This window comes from Daktulosphaira vitifoliae, unplaced genomic scaffold, assembly GCF_025091365.1.
Source record: "Daktulosphaira vitifoliae isolate Bord-2020 unplaced genomic scaffold, ASM2509136v1 Scaffold_4, whole genome shotgun sequence".
Taxonomy (NCBI): Eukaryota; Metazoa; Arthropoda; class Insecta; order Hemiptera; family Phylloxeridae; genus Daktulosphaira; species Daktulosphaira vitifoliae.
Genome location: NW_026099575.1, coordinates 17,642,927 through 17,663,983, shown reverse-complemented (window position 1 = coordinate 17,663,983; position 21,057 = coordinate 17,642,927). Strand labels below are relative to the sequence as shown.

At 23.6% G+C, this 21,057-nt stretch overlaps 2 protein-coding genes across 3 annotated transcripts; both read right to left on the bottom strand.

Annotated features, from left to right (window-relative positions):
- Positions 1 to 1,082: 1,082 nt before the first annotated feature.
- On the bottom strand, positions 1,083 to 7,871 carry LOC126906260 (ABC transporter G family member 23-like). Of its 2 annotated transcripts, XM_050686683.1 has the most exons (15): positions 7,687 to 7,871; positions 6,321 to 6,453; positions 6,110 to 6,264; positions 5,922 to 6,029; positions 5,767 to 5,860; positions 5,488 to 5,613; positions 4,988 to 5,130; positions 4,709 to 4,922; positions 4,477 to 4,642; positions 4,091 to 4,203; positions 3,895 to 3,965; positions 3,564 to 3,652; positions 3,322 to 3,504; positions 3,176 to 3,262; positions 1,083 to 2,693 (listed from the first exon to the last, which is right to left on the bottom strand). In XM_050686683.1, exons 1-15 carry the CDS (start codon positions 7,812 to 7,814, stop codon positions 2,461 to 2,463), a joined length of 2,043 nt encoding a protein of 680 aa, XP_050542640.1. In that variant the 5' UTR covers positions 7,815 to 7,871; the 3' UTR covers positions 1,083 to 2,460. The 2 variants fall into 2 exon arrangements, with proteins under 2 accessions (XP_050542640.1, XP_050542641.1); XM_050686684.1 differs by lacking the exon at positions 7,687 to 7,871 and having other exon boundaries at positions 6,110 to 6,251; positions 6,321 to 6,439.
- Positions 7,872 to 11,460: 3,589 nt separating this feature from the next.
- Positions 11,461 to 19,869, bottom strand: LOC126906257 (ABC transporter G family member 23-like). Its single transcript, XM_050686676.1, has 15 exons — positions 19,640 to 19,869; positions 19,437 to 19,569; positions 19,228 to 19,382; positions 18,905 to 19,012; positions 16,611 to 16,704; positions 16,405 to 16,524; positions 16,034 to 16,179; positions 15,738 to 15,966; positions 15,498 to 15,678; positions 13,359 to 13,468; positions 12,823 to 12,893; positions 12,359 to 12,447; positions 12,070 to 12,252; positions 11,916 to 12,002; positions 11,461 to 11,780 (listed from the first exon to the last, which is right to left on the bottom strand). The coding sequence occupies exons 1-15, from the start codon at positions 19,774 to 19,776 to the stop codon at positions 11,548 to 11,550; spliced, it is 2,076 nt and encodes a 691-aa protein (XP_050542633.1). The 5' UTR covers positions 19,777 to 19,869; the 3' UTR covers positions 11,461 to 11,547.
- Positions 19,870 to 21,057: the final 1,188 nt, after the last annotated feature.

Below are 21,057 nucleotides of genomic sequence, written 5' to 3'. Positions count from 1 at the left end.
TTTTTAGTTACTAAAGAATATTAGTAAATTATTCTATTTAATGAATTAAATAATAAAAATTAATCATATATGACTAATTTACTTTAAAATTTTAAAGACACCATTATTAAAAATATTAAATTAAATAAAAAAATATTTAATTCAAAAAGTAACGAAAAAAAAAATACTAAAAATTGCATATACATATTTCGTGGACAATGTTAGCAAAACGAATAAATAATAATAAGACTTTAAAAATTTGATTTTTGTCTTATCAAATATCAATAAAATATCCGAAAATACTAAAATCGAAACCAATTTGTTAATTATAAAATGTTTTTTTAATTTAAATTAGCGTTAAAAGTCTTGATCAAATCCTGACACTAAAATGTAAAAAAAAAACGAGCTAAAAATAAATTTGTTATATTAAGAAACATTTTCCTGAAAGGCTACAATTTCTTGAAACAATCAACATTTGAGGCAACTTTTCGGGGACAATTCAAAAATGTTGGAACCGTTATTTCTCTGCACTTGGCACATGTGATTCTTAATTTTCAACGACTTTGATTGTATTATTAAATTGGCATTTCTTTCAGTCTTTGTGCTAGTTTCTCGGAGTTCTTGTCCGAATGTTATATTTTTTTTTTGTGATTATTAATGTATTAAATACTTTGTTATAATTTTCTCCGAAGTTTTCATTTCTCAAATCACTAGAATATATTAGTTCTTCTAGTTTTCAATCGAAAATTTTGGTAGATTATTTTTTGTCGTATAGTTGAAGTCGATCTTAATATTATTTAAAGGGTAAAATTTTTGCATTTTCCTTCGTATGCTATAATAATTAATTGTTATTGTCCTACTATTCTAATTAATACTACTAGAGCTACATACAAAACAATTGCTCAACTTATAATATGTAATATAAGCATTAATTTAACATGTGTTGAAAGTACGCAATTTTTTTTTAATTNGCTCAACTTATAATATGTAATATAAGCATTAATTTAACATGTGTTGAAAGTACGCAATATTTTTTAAATATTTTCAAAATTTCATTTTTATTCTTTTAATACATATGTTTCAAGATTTAAAAAACATAAATATTTTGTATGAAAAATATATTATAGAATACTTATTAATTAAAAATCGTATTGATGTATACATTTTACAAACATTTATATCACTACATAGTTCTAAAATCGAAAATTTTTACACAAAATTAACATGTTTTTTAACTACAGCGGCCATTTACATATAAAAGATAAAGTGCCTTAAAAAGTAAAAACAAAATAGTAAAATTAATGCCTCTCAGCTTTGCAACAAAGTTAAAATTCTAATTTGAACTAAAGAAGTTTAATAATACAAACATTAAAAATAAGTTTTTTTCTAAAAACTATTATTTTGTCTAAAATTGCAATAAAGTGCCCATCTCTATGAAAATATACATGCATCATCATTAGCTATAACGTAAATTTTTGACACATAAGTCTCTAAATAAACTACTTTTTACAAATTTATCTAAACAAATCATTTTGATATTAATTAAAGCCTATTTTTAAATTAACTATTACTAATTATGAATTAATTATTGATATTATTATAACATGAGCTAAGTGGAATATTGTTCACGATTTTTACATAACAGTACAAGTAAAAATTCGTTTTAAACAAAAAATGAATTCTTTTTTTAAGATAGTACATGCCATCTAGCGGTAAACTAGTGAGAGTCGCTCTTTTTTGATCATATAAAACAAGAACACTTTACATGTTTTTACTATTTATTACTTAAAACAAATAAAATTACAATATCGTTATAAAAATTATACAAAAATAATAGGAAAACTTAAATAACTAAAACTAAAATACTTATTTATATCTTATTTTTAAATAATGATTGATTTTAAAAGTTTTACTTCTTTCATCTCGAGTTAAATATCGTATGTTCAAAAATCAATATATTTCTCGTTTAATTTTTTTTTTGACTAGTATACATTTTTTTTTCAAATAATTATTAAAAAAAACAAAAACTTTCTACGCAGTGAATGTTAAAACATTCTTGTAACAATCAAAAAATTCAAAAATTGTTTCATAATAAACTAGGGTTGTAATTAAGAGAAAGGTAGATCAGCCATAATGAAAATAAAAACCGGAAAAAAATATAAAGTGTGTTCATTTGAGGTAATAAACAATTTTCTAGTTATTACATTGTTATTAATTATAATTAATAACAGTTTTTGTTGTTCTCAATTAGAAACAATAGTTTAACTAACTATCCAACATATTGCGGTCAAAATTTCAATTTACTAAAACATTTTTAGCTTTTAAAACTAGAGGAGAATCATCTATTCAAGTTTACTAAACATGAAAAATTTGAATTAGAACAAATTTTAAATAAAAATAAGTTGCTAATATATTTATTATTAGTACAATATTTTACAAGATAACTTCTTTATTGTTTAATTTTATCGGTCACTTTCCTATTCACTTGGTTACTCCCCACATATCTTTTTTTACTCGTCCTAATACTACGACAATTAACAATAATATTATTGTATATGATAAAATAATCATTGTTCCTGAAAATACTTCAGGGTGATGAATAGTCCAGCCTTTCAAAGTAATGTTGTTCATTGTTTTACCAGCAATGTATAGAGGTAATAATTCAGTGATAGGTCTCACGTAAGTAGGTTGCCCTTCAATGGGCCACAGGGCACCTATAAAAAATTTTAAATTAGTATTTTATAATTCAAATTTTTGTATTTTTAAGTGACATCATTGTAATTAAAAAATAACTAAATTTTGAAGTTCCTCTCGAACTCCATATTTTAGTTAAATGAAACATTTTTTATATTAAGTTAGTAAAAGTATGTATAACAATATTTATTGACTCGTTTTGTTTAAATAGCATAACAATGAATGTATGAAAATGAAATTTTTTCTTTTTTCCTTTTTACAGCTAATAAATTGATTACTAAAAATATATTAAACAAAACTCAGTTATTTTACTGTTGGCTAATAATAATTTAATACTATTATAGCTATTAAACTTGAAAGTGACATTCATCAACACTATTTTAAAATGTTTTAATACATTATTTTCAATAGTAAAAATTTTAACTATGCCTTAAATTTAAAAGTTTATATTAATAAAAATATAAGGTTAATATTGTGATGAGTATTAAGATTATATACATACCTGCAAGCAAAAATTGTGAAAACGAACAGCCAATTACTAAATAAGTAGCACTAATATTGTTTGTTGAAATCCCTGCAGTAACTAAACCTGAAAAATTTTATAAAAATCAATAAACAATTTTTGAGATCTCATCATTTATTACATACCAAAAAAGAAACCTATACAACCTAAAAGCATGGCTACAATTATATACACATAGATTCCAGACGTTATTTGTATAGGATTTGAAAAACCCAAGTATATAATTGGTATTGTTATCATTAATTGAGCTATAACGTATACTGTGTTCATCAAAAACAAAGATAATAATAATTCTAATGGAGTAACTCCTAAAAAAAAGTATTACTATAATCATAATTTAAATATATATTATAAATTAAATATTTACCAGCAAACATTGAACGATTTATTGTTCCATCGATTTTAGACGTCAAAATAAAACTTAACGAAAAATTACATGGGAAATGATACGCACCCCTATAAAACAGTCAGTCATTTAAATATTTAGAAAAAAAAGTCATTTTCATTAATTAAAAAAACTCTTTATCAGAAACGTGAGAATGATATAAACGAATATTTAGGGTTACCAGTCATTAATAAGAAATATAATTTTGTAAAAAAATTAGTACAATAATACTACAAAATAAAGTTAACATAAAATGTAAATATTAGTTAATAATAAAATGAATGATACGTCATAAATGTATAACCAGACTTACATAGCAACTATAATAGCAACGAGACTGTGTATTAAATACTTGACATCTTGTCCAAACATAACTTTGATATCCTAAAAACAATCAAAAATGAATAATAAAAACTAAACAGTATTATAAAAGTGTTAAATTTGTAGCATTGGCTAAATGAAATTATAAAGTAATGTTTCTTATTCAATTTAATAATTTAAAAACTCACTACAGGTATTCTTCCTAATTTAACATTATATGAACAATATGAAACAATATTTTGCATTATGTTATTTATTCCAAACAATATATCCCTGGTGAATTGATTTCTGTATAGAATATCTAAAAATTACAAGAAATTTTTGATCAAAATGTTTATACAGAAAGATTAATTAAACATTGATCACTAGATATTTTTATGATAGTTATAATGTTAAAATTATTTTATTTTTACGTTTTGTTAAGTAGTAATTATTCAGAGAAAAACAGAGAATGTCGTCTAATGGATTTCAAAACGTTTTTACCCCTATTCAAAATGTTTTATTTTTTATGATTTTTTTATGAATTATTGGTAGAATAATATATATAAAGATTAAAATGATATGTTCAGCTCACTTTCACTTGTAATTTGAACAGAAATCATGGATTCTAAATCATAGTTCTTTTTATCATTTATAAATGTTCGCATAGTTTCAGTATAGTTATTAGGAAAGTGAATAAATGCCATGTAGGTGGGTTTATTCAAACTTAATTCACCAGATTTAATACTGTCGACTTCTATCTAAAAATACAATTACATTTTATAAATTATAATATATTTCAACTTCATTTATAATTCAATATTTACCAAATCATAATCAAGAGAGGAAAGGTAGTTTAAGACATTACAACTTAACATCTCATTGCTTGTCTCATTTAATATGCAATTTAAATTTTTACAGTCTGCTAGCGTTGCCTCGTCATTTTTATACGCCACCGGCATGTTTTTAAAGTCCATCCCGATGCAAAAACAAAGATTTAACGTTTGGAACATAGGCATTATAAGTAAATTAAACAACAGCCTGAAAATTAGTAAAACTTAGTATAATTATTATTTTGTTTGATTTCTTACTAAATAGATACTGACATATAATCTCGGAGACAAACTCGTGAGTTTTTTGTTAATAATGCCCGTATTCTTGTTAATGATGGAATGTTTTCTGACTTAGTTAAATTTTTTTTTTTGTTCTGTTGTTTTGTAGGTTTATAGGAAACAATTTGATTATTCTCCTAAACATATATCATAAGAAATCATTTGTTTTTGTTAAATAACGAAATAGAAAATGAAAATCTAAATTTAATTTATAACTTCATTATTTTATTTAAAATGATCATTCTAACATAATATAAAATCATACTATGATTTATTACTTTCAAAATTGAACATATATCAAATTTTAAAGATTTTAGAATTATAACTTTATAGTTTTAAAGAATTATTTTTTAATATTTTAGACAAAAAAAATGCACCAGTATCAATTGTCTTACAAGAAGATATAAAAGACAATTATTACTACTAGTTAACGCTTATTTTATATAACATACACATGAAAAACTATAACCACTCTAATAAAAAGTACCAAATACCTTTTTTGCATCTTGGTTACAACAAAGGTTTAAAAATGCTGCTTCTAAGGAATCAGCATTATATTTGGTAATGATTTCACGCGGTGATGCTTCTTCAATTAAAATACCATTTCTCATTAAACCTACCTGTAATCAAAATAAGTGAATAGTATTTATAATTTATATGTTTTTTTTAATTAAATGTCTATAAGAGGCTTTTAGTTATAAAATACATTATAATAATGCTCTTAGTCATTTTGAAATTATTAGTTATGAAAGATATTTTGGTTTTGTACATACACGATTCGCTTGATAAGCTTCTTCTATGTAATGAGTAGTAATAATAATGGTTTTATCTTGTTCTCTGACCATTGTTTCAAAGTGACACCAGATCCTTGAAAACAATACAATTTACATTGTTAATTACTCTATCGTGAATATATTATTATACTTACTCATATCTAAGAAGAGGGTCAATTCCAACCGTGGGTTCATCCAATATAATGAGTTTCGGATCATGTAAAATACTAATTGCTATAGACAGTCTTCTATTTTGTCCTCCACTAACAAAAAAAAAACGTTAATTTCCTCGCCAGTAATAATTCTTTGGTGGTATATATAAAGTAATAGATTTTCGTCATACCTCATATTTTTTATGTAACTATTTTTATTAGGCAGTCTTAGTATGTCATAAAGCTCGGCTATTTTTTTTGATGTGTCATTTTTGGACATTTTATACAACGTGCTATAATATTCCAATGTTTCTTGAATCGTCAATTCTTTCTCTAAACAAAGATCCTGAAAAACATTTTATTTAACTGTTTAAAATAATTTTATTTACATGTAAAATTTACTTGAGGCATATATCCTATATCTCTTAACGTATCTACTTTTACATCAATCAATCCGGAATCTAATTGTATAGTTTCCAGTATACATTCAAGAAGCGTAGACTTGCCACAGCCACTTGGTCCTAGCAATCCATATCTATTATAAAAATAATTATAAATAAATAAAAAAATAAGTTCAGGAGTTATTAATTGCTAAGTTTTAATAATTGATTGACAATTTTCGTGACTTTGTGTTGTTCTACAATGCATTAATAATTATTAATTAAATTTTTCTATTTAATATTAAAACTATATTATAAATATTTAATTCAAAAAGCCAAAAAAAATTACTAAAAAATTGCGTATACGTCTTTCGGGAACAATGTTACCATTATCAACGCTAAACACATACTAATTAAATACTAACATTTAACATGAATATTATTAATTATAATATAAATTATTTAAAATGATGTAAGCTTAAGATTATTAGATAACATTTCAAAATACTGTCACTCTCGTTCATTCACCATTTCTATTAATTATTACGTTAAAGGAATTTTTGGTTTTATTATTTATTTTAAAATATAGATGTTATAGATTCATAGATAAAAAAATGGTATATTAAACAAACGAAATCGACCTACTCCAACACCAGAATCCATTACAAAAGTTTATGTTGAGCAAATCATTTTTAGTAATAATGACATGATTAAGTCTAAGTTAATACAATATTACACTTCTATAACTTTATTGCTAATATTTTATTTTTTAAGTTACTATTAAAACAAAATAGATAAATAATTATATAAATATATATATAATGAAAATACTTAGAGTATGGTATCAAAACAATGACTTCTGGGGTCAAAAAATATTTGAATAAAACAACATAATTTCAGTTAAAAACTAAATATTTATTTGCGAATAGTTTAATAACTATTAAGTAATACTTTTATACTATCATTTTACAATTGTTTACTTTAACGATATTACAATTTCTAAGAAAAAAATTATTTCAAATAAAGAAAAAAATGTACCTTAATTAGACCATAGCAAACAGAAAAGAATAAAGTTCATAAAAAGTTTTTTTTTTAAATCAGTATAATTTTTAATAAAATCGACGCGACAAAATAAAACATTAATATCAAGTTCAAAAACTGTTAGGCTCACTTACATCATTAAAAAACCTTTATTTTTTTTTCATTAAAAAACGATACAAACATAAAAAAAGTGTTCAGTCCTTTGAGTTTGTTATAAGAAATATGTATTACTACCATAAATCTTTCAAAACAAAAAAAATGTACTTTTTATTTGCAATTTAATTATTTTAATTATTGGCTTGTTTACTAGTTAAAAAAAATTATGAATAAAAACTTTTATTACTTACATTGATCCATTCTGAACAGTCATGTTTAACCCTTGAAGAACCCATTTTTTATCAGAATAAGTTTTGTACGCATCCCTTACGCGCACAATATTTTCGGATTCACTTAAATTTGAAATTGATTGAACCATTGTGGCTATCAACAACCGAATGGTTCAACACCTAAAATAGTTTTAATATACTACTATAAGATTATGGACACTCTAACTAGACATTAGCCAACAACTACGTCATAATCCATTCAGAATTAAAAACTTCAAATAAAGAAGACCTTCTTAGCATTGCTTTGACGTAATACAATAAGTTGTAAACATAAAAAAGTTGACATGATCTTCAATAATCACGATTTAACCTTGATTTTGCTATAATTTACATCCTATACATGATCAATCGTCACATTAAATTATGACTTCGACACTCAGATACTCGTTTTTCGACAACTTTCATTTTATTCACGAGCGCATTACCCTCAGAAACCATGAATTTATACTTCGGGAATGTAGTTTTTATTAAAAATAACTATTCTTGTAAACTGTAAAATTAAATTTAAAATATATGATTCATCAGTCGCATTACTTTTATTTACAATCTAGTATTTGATTTTCATCAAATAACTTTTTTTTTTTTTCAAATATTCCATGAAGTTTATAATATGATTTCTTACTTCATTGTAACATTGAATGGAAAATTAATATTTGTTTTGAAAACTTGCCTATTTTTTTAATTAATACTTACTATTAGTTTATCAACCAATAGAATAATATATTGAACTTGTCATCTAATTGACAAATTAAAATTTTGTTGAAGTTGCTAGATATGAGTTGATATTTATTCCTCGTCTGAAATGGATCATTTTATATTGTCAATAACATATTTTACACAAACATTACAACACTAACACGATTAAATGCGCAACATCTTACTGATTATATGTCTAATAAACACAAAATCAGTAGGATGTAGGACTTAGGCCTTCAAAGTCAGTCACTAAAGATAAGCGTTGCCCTTGCATTTCCAGTAAATGAAATTTCATTTTACAACTTTAAGTAATAAGAAACTATTTTTTAATAATATAATGTTAGATAACACAACACTATTTTGATATTATTATTTTTACATTTAAATTAACATTAAATCCCTTTATAATTTTTCTCATTATTATTCTTATATTAAGATAATAAATAAAGCATTTTTTCTTCAAATTTTACAATTTTCTTGAGTAAATATGTACAATGTAATACATGTATAATGCTCTAGTGCATTATAAATTATTAATATTAAAATATAAAATTCGAAAATACAAAAACATTTAAAGTTAGTATAAATACAATTTCATTTATTCAACCAATTAAGTCCTATTGGAGCTAGTTGACACACTTTTTATAGTTTTTGCTCCTGTATTAGGAGCAAATTATCCTCCAATAATATTTCAGATAGAGTGGTGAATGTCCATAGATAATTTTAAAACATGTAAACTATAATTGAAAAAATAATTTTATCATAATTATTTATCTTATTTATTCAACAGAAGAAAACGCCAAGTATAATTTTTTTCTCAATTTACCACCAATGTGTAAGTTAATACAACACTTAAATATCAATATTTGTGTCCGAAAAAATTTATTTATTAGTAAAATATTTTATAAATAAACAGCAAATTAAATAATGTGATAATTTAAAAAAAATAGCATTCTTATAAACAAAGTAACTTAACAATTGATCATATAAAATAATTTTAAATTTGATGACTTAAGTAATTATAGACATTATTTAAGTTAATTTAAACCAATAATTTGGCTTAAGTTTTAAGGCTATACTAGACCTAAGATGAAGATTTTAAGTCTAAACTGTTTCATTTTGAAGTTAATTTTCATGTACAAATACATTATGCAAAAAATTTTGAAATTTACTATTTCTTCAAAATTACATTTTTTTAATGATTAACTTGAATTATATTTTAAAATGTTGAAAATATATAAAGGACTCCATTAATACTTAATAAATAAAATTATATCACCATATTTTGTTCAACTTAAAGTGCTTGATAAATTTATTATCCATTTCAACTTTTCTCAGTCTCCCCAACATTAAAATTTATTAACTTATAATAATAACATTCGGAGCTACTTAAATTTGCAAGATTTTTTATTTTGCAAAAGATGTGAAAATATATTGATTATTCTTTTTTGAAATATTCCTCAAGTTTCAATTGACATAACTTCAATTTATAATCCTTCAATAACTGTGTAACGATGCTCAATGCCATCACGCCAGTTATTAACTCTTACTTGTATTTCCATATGTATTAAATTAATATCATACCACAACATAGTTAACTAATGCACATGCTGGACAAGTAGTGTAACCTATAATTTATGTGTAGTAATTAAAGAAATTATTCATTTTCTATAGGATAAAAAAACTATTAACGTTTTCATTGATAATATTTACCCAAGTACGACGCAGTAAAACGCAAGTTTAATTTTATTGCAAGCTTTTGCAAGAGATCTCATTACGAAATTTTTGTTTATAAAAATGACCTTCAAACAACTATGATCTGTTTTTTATATTGATTATTTTTTTTACTTTGTACGTGCCATTTTACAATAATTCGTAAGTTATTGTATACAAAAATTAACTGTCCATAAGAATCATGACGTACTACTACATATAATGTTTCTTATAATGATCCTTTTAATTTATATGTAAGAGAATATAATAAATTAGAAAATTATATTTAATACATAATAGTTGATGAAACCCAAACATCATTCTAAAAATATAATTAATTTTTGTTTTTAAAATTATTAAAAATTTAATGATGATATCATTCCAATTTTAGTTATACATTACATTAATTACGTTATCTAACCATTATAAATATACATCAGCCGAGTATTCAGATAATAATCAAATATAAACAAAAGAAAATTTAAAGGGATTTTATTAAAACTCAATAAAAAAATTTAGTAACTAATTTTATAATTTGCATCAACTCCACTTCGCTCGTATGACTTCAACATCGTCCTTGGTGATACAAAAATAATATATATGTATAAACTTGGTCTAAGGCGTAATTACAATTTTCACATTCATGAAAAATTATCTTTAAAAATTTATTTTTAAATTTTTAGAAATTTATCTTTAACACAAAATAAGTATTTCCTGAATCAATTCAGTAGTTTTCTATGTAAATTGCACAAGATTTCAAGCACAATAATTAATCTATGTTATTGCTTTGTTTTAATTTGAAAAAAATAAAGATGAATTTTCGCAATTAACTGTATAAAACATATTTATTCATATATCTATGTTGACCAGTGATATAAATGACAAGCTGACATATCTAATAGATTTACTGCAACTGTATTTTATGATAGTATCTACATCACGTTTACATTCATCAAATTAATTTACCACAAAACTGGGATATGTCAGCTTAGTTTATATGACAATAAACTAATATGCGTAGCAAATGTTCTTTTAAGAATAAATTTTAACAAAGAAGTTATGTTAAAAACAAAATTTTGTCGTGCAGAAGACTAATTATGAGATTAAGACTGATATTTACACGCATACTTAATTCAAACAAATGAACAATTTATGAATAATTTTTTTAAATTTTTGTTTATGTAAATCTCGTTATATCACATATACTCAAAAATTCATCATACTAAAATTAATCATTCAAATGAACATAAAATAGACAAAAAAATCATAGTCTTTTAAAATAATTATTTATATCATATATCTATACAAAAAATAATCAATTAAACAATATAGTATAAATAATATTTATTTTAATACACATTGATATATTCTCATCAAGTTAAATCATTGTAATAATAAACAAAATGTATACGACTATTTTTTAAGTAGCCACGCTTCCTGTTTTACACTACTTAAATAATAAAGAAATAAAAAATGCAAAAATATATAAAAAATTGTCATTCCAGAACCCGTCCACATTGCCATATTGTCTAGTGTCCAACCTTTTAGAGCAATGTTGTTCATAAACCTACTGAGATAGCACAACGGTAAATGTTCAGATATTGCTTTCATAATAGTAGGCTGAGCTTCTAAAGGCCATGATACACCTATGATTCAATAATCATAATTAGTTAATTTGAAGTTCTTATTTGAAATCGAAAATTTCATCGATAGAAAAATAATTTAATAAATTTAAATCAAAATAGTATTTGTTTGTTAAATGTTTAAGTTTTAATACTTGCCTGAAACGTAAATTTGAATCATATTCCAGCTGATAATAATATTTAGTGCTTCTGTGCTTGACTTCGATAGTCCCGCAATTAAAAAACCTGTATTTTAAATTTTTTTTGATAATTAATTACTTATTTAACATACAATGTTCGACCATTTAAAAACCTGTAAGCAAACCCAGCCAACCAGTCAATATGGACACAATTCCAAAAACATACAAGCCATTTGTGATTTTTATTGGATTATCAAAAATCATATATGTGATGATCATGATACAAATCATATGAAACACATGTATAACAGTTTGTATCGACGCTATTGAAATCATTACTTCTGTTATTTTTACTCCTATTAAAATAAAATTTTTAGATTTTATTAAAAAGTAATTTTAACATAGTAAATGGCTATGTATTAAAAGCAAAGCTAACGTGTAAATCATACGTATGTAGTTTACCTGCTGTAATGGCTCTATCGAGATATCCCTCCATTTTTTCATTCAACATGATTCCCGTTGAAATAATACTTGAAAAATAAAATCCTATCCTGTAAATAACATTTATTTTTTAATATCAAAGTTAAAACATTTAGCAACTTGATAGTCTTCATGGTAAAAAACTATATAACTTTTTTTTAATCGCATAATTATGCATCAAATAATTAATTTTAGTTAATAAAAGGAATAATAATAAGAAAAATTAGTTAATTCGGTGTTAAAATATAGTCATTGATAATAATTCGACTTGTTGAACATATATAATGAGACTAATTTTTTAGTGTTAAATAAAGAAAAAATAATATTACAAAAATACTATATTTTATGATTTGATTATACATTTAACTTTAAGCACTTGAATACACGTATGTTCCAATAAAAATTATTTTTCCAATTTATTATTAAATTTCCAAAATTATACTTACATTGTCACAAACATAGTTGCAATACAATGGATATATGACTTAACTTCCTTTCCTTGTACATAATTGATTTTCTATTAATAATATAATAAATTAAATAATTTTTTAGTATAGAAGTACATTTATTCATTAGTAATGATTATAAGTACAATCAAATGTTGTAACATGGAACATTTTTTTAGAAGTTTAAAAAAAAAACTGTTATTATAGTATTATTGTAAAAAATTATACAATTTGAACAAATAAAATTTATACATTACGATAAAATATTTATCAAATTATTTCTTTTTTTTTTCCTGAATTAGCATGCAAAACAAAGATGTTAATAAAATGTTACAAGTGAAACAAAAATATTTACTACAATATTAATAAACTTAATATCGATTTCCAGACTTTAAATGAATTATTCTTATTAAGTTACATTTATGTTACTCACAGTGTAAATGTGATTTAAAGGAACAGACTTCAAATGATAGAAAATATTATCATCTATACTAAATAATTTAATGTCCTTATTCCTAAATTAAAAAATTACTCACAAAAAAGTCTAGGTTTACTTTTCCTGATCCTAAATTTTCCAAATCAACCTTTATAATGTCAACAAATGCTATATTCAAGTCATGCAAAATTTGATTTTTTATCAATACATCTAAAAATATATTTAAAATTCAGTTAAATTTTTCTGAATACTAGTTAAAACCTAATTTTAAATAATCACAGTTTGAATTTTTATTTAATTTCGCTCATAAAATTAGTGAAGAATACCTTTTTAATTAATTTAAAAAAATAATAATTAAAATATTGCAATGTATTCTTTATGCTTTAAAAGCTTACAAAAAATATACAAAATTATTAAAAGAAAGTTATAGAATATGCAATTATAATGTCTTATAATATCTGGATAAGTTACTTGCAATTAAACTTTTACTCATGAAATAGTCTTGATTTTTCATATATTAAATTTCATTGAAAATTTTAAATATTATTAAGTATTTCTACAATATTTATGGTTTTAATATTAAATAACGCGTTAAAATTATACTAATTTAAATAATACAAATCATTTAAATTTTTATAATTATATATTAAAATAACAATACTTGAATTTCATAAAATATAAAAGAATAAATACATGAGATAAAACCCTGTGAGTTTTTTAGATATCTATAATTTTTTTTGCAAAATACAAAGCTATATTGCTATCTATTGCTATCTAGTGCTATCTATTAAATCATTCTAATTTGAATCTGTACCAATTAAAATTTCTAAAAGTCATAAAAACTCTTTTGATTTGAATTTATTTAGTAAATAAATAAATTGAACCAGAACATCAAGTTTAATCACTTTTCAAATTATTCACTGCAGTATACAACTAAAAGTTACAGCGGAAAATATTTAAATCAAATGCATATCAGCATTCTCTTGAAGTACACGTTAATATAACATGTGATACTGTACGAATGAAATGAACAAGTTGTATGTAACTATTGAAGTACAATTTATGACGAATTTTCACATAAAAAACAATAGTAATAGTTGTATCGAAGTTTATCTATTTAATTCATGCAGGATCATATTTAGCGTTGTAATCATATAGGCACCCTTCTCCCAAATTTCTCAGGGCTAGTTTAAAAAAAAGAAAAATACTGTCTTTTTAAATATAAAATACACCGTTTTCTTTTTAATACATATATTAAAAAAAACAGCAAAACAACCCATAACTTTCCTCCATAATTAAATTTAAATACAACCTTTATTTAACATAATAAAAAATGTAGGAAGACATAGATAAATAAAATCGCATTCACCCAAATAATTAAATATGATTTAATATGATTTTTTTTGGTAAAATAAATACTTATTCACTCAAAATATTTGTACGTTATCAAGATACATTATTTTTATAAAACTTTAATGTACCATGTTTTGACAGATTCACTTTTTAAATTTTATAAAAAAACTCTACATATAATTTACATTAATAATTAGCATTTAATTACCACGTCATCAAAAATTGAGTTTCTATTAACTTAAAATGAAATCTTATGAAAGAAATTATTATGAAGATTTGTGTAACGTAATTAATGAATTTATTGAGGACATATTTTTTTAAAGATAAACAAAGTATTTTAATCTAGTACTAATATTATCATCAATTATTTAATTGGATAATTATACAAACAGTCGCGTCCTCTAACATTTTAGACATTGCTGATTTTTTATTAAAAATTATAATAAATTATTTGATACACTAACAAAACAATGAAAAAATATATTATGTTTTTTATTATAATTCAATTCACATTGATATTGACAGCTATAAAACTACAGATTACCTCGTTAATTCTTTAGAAAATATTTTTTTTCTAGTGCATAGTATATTCACACTTATTGCAAAATAAGACAACATGTTTCAACATAAACATCTACGTATTAATAGATTATTAAATGAAAAATAACAAAAATATTCTATTAAGTGTTAAAAATTAGAATGTTATATTTTTTTCTATGAAACGTTTTGAATTCAATATAATTGTAAAATCATAATTTAAATTGAAAAAAATTATTTAATTGAATACAGTTGAATTTAATGAATTTGTACTACAATTTATAATAAATTGTTCATACGTTATGTTATTGTATGATTAATAATTTATATTGTATACATTAACACTTACTTGCCGAGTCAATATGTACGTACGCAAATGAGCTAGATGAATATTTCTTAGCATATAGTAATGAAGACTGGCTAGTATAATTTCGAAGGGCGATCGTATAATTATCGGGAAATTGAATAAAAGCAAACGCTTTAGCCTTTTTTACCTCCAAATCACCAGCTTCTTGGCTATTTACATGTACCTTTATTAAAATGTAATTAGCAAACTAATATTAAAAATTATGTTCATTAGTTTTCTTACCATGTTATAACTTAAAGATCGAAGTTTATCTATAATTTTACAACTAAGTTTCACTGAATTATAATTTTCATTTTTTATTTTTATAGATTCACCTCCGTAGCTAAAATTTTTACAATGGCGAATTTCGTTGTTATGGTACAACAGTTTAACATTTTCAAAATTTCTACCAATAGCCATATTGTAAACAAAAGAAACTAAAACTGGAAATAATATAATAAAAAATACAAACCTAAAGAAAAAATACAGACTCGAGATTATTATCAACTAATAAGAGGTTAAAAATGTATAAACATTACTGATAGTCTCGAGTGCATATGATAAAATTTTTTTTTAATAAAGATGATATCCTTTTTAAAGACAAATTATTTACAGATTTGTAAAAAGCTGTACATTTTTTGCTATTCTTTGTGTCAAAATTGTGACTTTGACCACATTGGATAATCTAAAAACAATTAAAAAGAAATAGTTATGGAAAATAATTATAATAATGGGATATATCAAATAGTAAAAATATTCAAAAGCTCTCCAATATATTCAAATATTGGATAGTTTATGCTAACAATAAACTATTTGGTTTATCAAATACTATTCGATATTATACTATTCGATAGTTTATAATATTCTAAAATGTCCATCACTAATACACGATATTTAAAAAATAAATTACTTTATCTTGACTTGTGCTCAATGACAAAAATGCTTCTTCCAGAGAATTTGCATTTTGAGACGCCAATAAGTTATTAGGTGAATTTTCTCTGATTATAACACCGTTTCTCATTAAACCTATCTTTAAAATCCATTATTTTGTTATTGAAAACTTTGGCTATACTGTTAAGTTTTTATTTTAAATTATCAATTAAAAATAATAAATACCGTATGAGCTAAATGTGCTTCTTCTATATAATGAGTAGTGATTATTATTGTTTTTTCTTTCTCGTTAACTATTCTTAGTAATTCTTGCCAAATTCTAATGAAAAAAAAAATTACATTTCAATTAAGACTTCTTCTTTTTCCTCGCCTTAATCCCAATTACTTGGGGTCGGCCACCCTTATTCTTAAGTGGAAGACTTGACACGATCTCCCACATCCTCATTGCTCACATCAGCTGTCCTCATATCGCATTCTATAACTTCTCTCCATCTCTTTTTTGTCATCCTCTACCTTTTCTTCCTTTAACATTATTTTCTATAACTGTTCTTACAGCTTCGAATTCTTCTCTCCTCATAACATGAACAAACCATCTAAGTCTATTTTCTCTCATCTTATCCACAATTGACGCTACTCCTGTATTCCCTCTTATATGCTCGTTTCTTATCCTATCTTCTCTAGTCACTCCACTCATCCATCTAAACATTCTAATCTCTGCTACACTCATTCTCTGCTCTACTTTCTTGTCAACTGTCCAATACTTTGAACTAAACATTATAGCTGGTCACACTATAGTCTTGTAGAATTTAACTTTCAGCCTCATTGAAATTCTTTTATCGCATAAGACACCAGACACTTCTCTCCACTTCAACCACCCGCACTTAATCCTGTGTCTTACATCCTCATCAATACCACCGCTCTTTTGCACAACTGATCCAAAATACTTAAAACTTTCCACCTCTCGTATCACGTCCTCGATCTCCTCATTTCACCTACCTCGTGTTCTCCTTTATCAAGCTCGTACTATATATACTCTGTCTTACTCCTACTTATTCTTAAATTCTTTTCTTCAAGAGTTGATCTCCACATCTCTAGCCTTTGATTATTTTCCTCCCTATTTTTTCCTATTAACACTATATCGTCAGCAAACAACATGCACCACGGCACCTCTCCTTGTATTTCTCTGGTAATTTCATCCATCACTATAGAAAATAAGAAAACGCTTAAAGCAGAACCTAGGTGCACTCCTACTCTTATTCGAAAACCTTCTGTTACTCCTCCCACACATTTTATCTTGGTACAAGATCCATCTTACATATCATCTATTATATTAATGTACCTTTTCGGGACTCCTTTTCTCATTAAAGACCATTTTAAAACGTCTCTCGGTACTCTACCATACGCTTTCTCAAAATCTATAAATACCATACACAGTTTTTTCTTCTTTTCTTTAAACTTTTCTATTAGTAGTCTATCAAGTAAGACTTAAAAATTTATTAAGATAAAAATCATAATTTCTGAAATAAGATACGATTTCTACTTTTACTTGAGACTACTAAACGTTTATTTTATTTTCATTAAAAAACGTTTCCAAAGAAAATGTCATTGTGTATGAAATTTATATATTAATTTAGTGTACTTAATAATTATAGACTTTATAATTTAGATCAATTATGAATAAAATGTTTTAATTTAGACCAACCGATATAAATGCTTATTCAAAAGTTTTTTAACAATTTAATATTATGCAAGGTGGTCTATCCTTTTAATTTCTCTTAAAATACTAATATTTTTATGATTTTTTTTTTTTGCTTTTGTTAGTTACATATTCACCATTATAAGATATAAGGGATGGACATAAAAAATATTTTATAATAGATAAATATGAGATAGATATGTTAATAATAAAATAAAAATAAATAAATTTATTAATATCTTAAAAGAATTCTAGTGGCTAGAGTTATAAGAATCACCCATATACATAAATTAAAAAAAAAGTGGAAAAGTCATTGATTTTTACACTAAAATATTATGAAAATAGTTTTTACTAAACATTAAAAAATTTAACTTTCATATTTTATTAGTTTTAACTAAATATATTACTTCTGAGAAAATAAATTAAAATAATTCAAGGAAAATTATATGTAAATATTTTATAAAGGTCATCTTTTAATCTGGTAATTATCAAGTATGTGTATACAAATGCACTTCAATATATTTTAAATATGAAAAAGTTAATTAAATATCTCTAGATGTTAGCCTTAAATTCATATATCCTTAGATACCTTAGAGCCTTGGTACTAAGCCAATAAACTGACTTCTAAATTATTAAGCACTCTTTTGAATTATTTCAAAAATGCTAGTAAAATTAAATTGAATAAATTATTTATATCACAGTTAAAAAACAAGTTTTTAGTATGTCTAAAAAATAAGCCGCTATAACTATGACGTATTTACCAACGTCACGTTTAAATTACTTTTTATAAACTATAAATTAAGTTCAATATATTTTTTTTTACTCGTGTCTTAGTATTGGGTCGATTCCCACTGTAGGTTCATCAAGTATTAATATTTTTGGATCGTGTATTAATGCTACAGCTAATGAAACTCTCCTGACTTGGCCACCGCTAAAAAACGATAAAAAATAATTTTATTTTCAGAATATGAAAATACTTATTCTTAAATATACTATAGAAATTAATATTAAAATAAATTATCCAAACACTGTTTCTTTAAAAAAAGCCAATGGAAATATCAATTAACTGTCTATTTTTATTTAATATTAATTTTTTTATTATTAACTAAACACTTAATATATAGAGACAAAATAAAATATATACACCTAAGATTATTCAATATACAGTTAATTGGCGGAAGTTTCAACCATCTACTTAATCTTTCAGTGTTTTCTTTAATACACTCATCATTCATCAAGTATAGGCGACCATAATACTCCAATGTTTCACGGATTGTTAGCAGTTTATCTAAACATAAATCCTAATGGCATGTAAAATTATTAATAATGTAATATTGGACACTTTCTTTTCTTACTTGTGGCATATAGCCTATGTCGGATACACTGTCTGTTCCGATGTATATAGATCCAGAATCGAGTGATAGTTTTCCTAGGACTACATTCAATAAAGTGGTCTTACCACAACCACTAGAACCTAAGAGTCCATAGCTAAAACAATATAATAGGATTTAAAAAAATATTAATAAATTGAATATTTTCTCATAAAAGCAATACTAACATAGAACCCGAAGGTACATTCATATTTAAACCATTTAACACCATACAATCCGAAGAAAATGCTTTAAACGCGTTAGTAATGTGTATAGCCGCAGTTTTTTTAGTTGTTTTCATTTCTAGTCCACTTTCAGATAGCATACTAAAGTTACTTTTCAATGTAATGAATATTGAATACAAACACAATAGTATAATCTTTTAGCTAATGTCATTTGTTAAATGAATACTCAAATTAAAAAGAATACATTTATGAGTTTTTAACAATATAATTAAAAACTATTCTAGCGAATAATTGATTTTTTATCTTACTGGATGATCATTAATTAAGTTTCGACTATTATAATAATAATGCAATGAAAACAAATTAATAAATTATTACCATATAATTAATTTTAATAGAATTTATACATTTCTATTTAATCACAATGGTAAGTATTTTAGCATAAAACAATTAAAGTTACATAAATTCATGTTTTTCTTAATATATGTTTAAACTTGTATTAACTAATATCAATTAAATTTATAAAGTTAAATTTTTTTAATTGTATCTAGCATGACTTGAAAATTTATTTATACTGATAATTTTAGTATAGTATAGTATATTAGCAATATTTGCTATCCTTTAAATATTATTTTAATATAATAATTTTTGTTCTTAAAACTTCATATAATATCTTTTTTTTGTTTTGATAGTAAAAACATGATCATAATGCATTTTTAAATCCAAGGTAAAACTATTGAAATACTCTTTTGAGCCTAAAATTACAAGCTCTTAAAATCATACTGCTGCTTTTTTTTAATATTTAAAAAATTATAATTTTCGATGGCCTTCCATCCAACTTGTAATGTAAAAATGTAAAATAATAATATATACTTTAATAATTATACATATTATGAAATGTTCTTGTCTTGTAAATAAACAACCAACGTGATGTTGCAGAAGGTCATAGACACAAACTATTTGTGATCAATACAAAATATTGTAAAAGTCAGACATCTACAGTAACATGTCAAATTATTGAGAATAATCCATAAAATTTAACATTTCAACTAATTTTGTCAACATTTTTCAATTGTCTTACATATTCTAACACATAACTAAATAGTTTATATTAAATTTAACATAAAAAAATAAAACATCTTACTATGTACTTGACGTTTTTTAAATAAATTATATTAAAAATTCCTTAGTTATATAATCATATCATTATATTATTAATTAAATAATTCTCATATTATGTACTGGATGATATAAGAAATAAAAAAATTGGAGACTGTAATTTTTAACTTTTTTAGAGTGAGTGATCAAATTGTATTAGTTAAACTGTCAAATATATTTTCAAAAATAAAAAAAGAATAGAGAATATCTTATTATCTAACATATCTTATTATAAATATTATATAAGTAAATTATAAAAATTG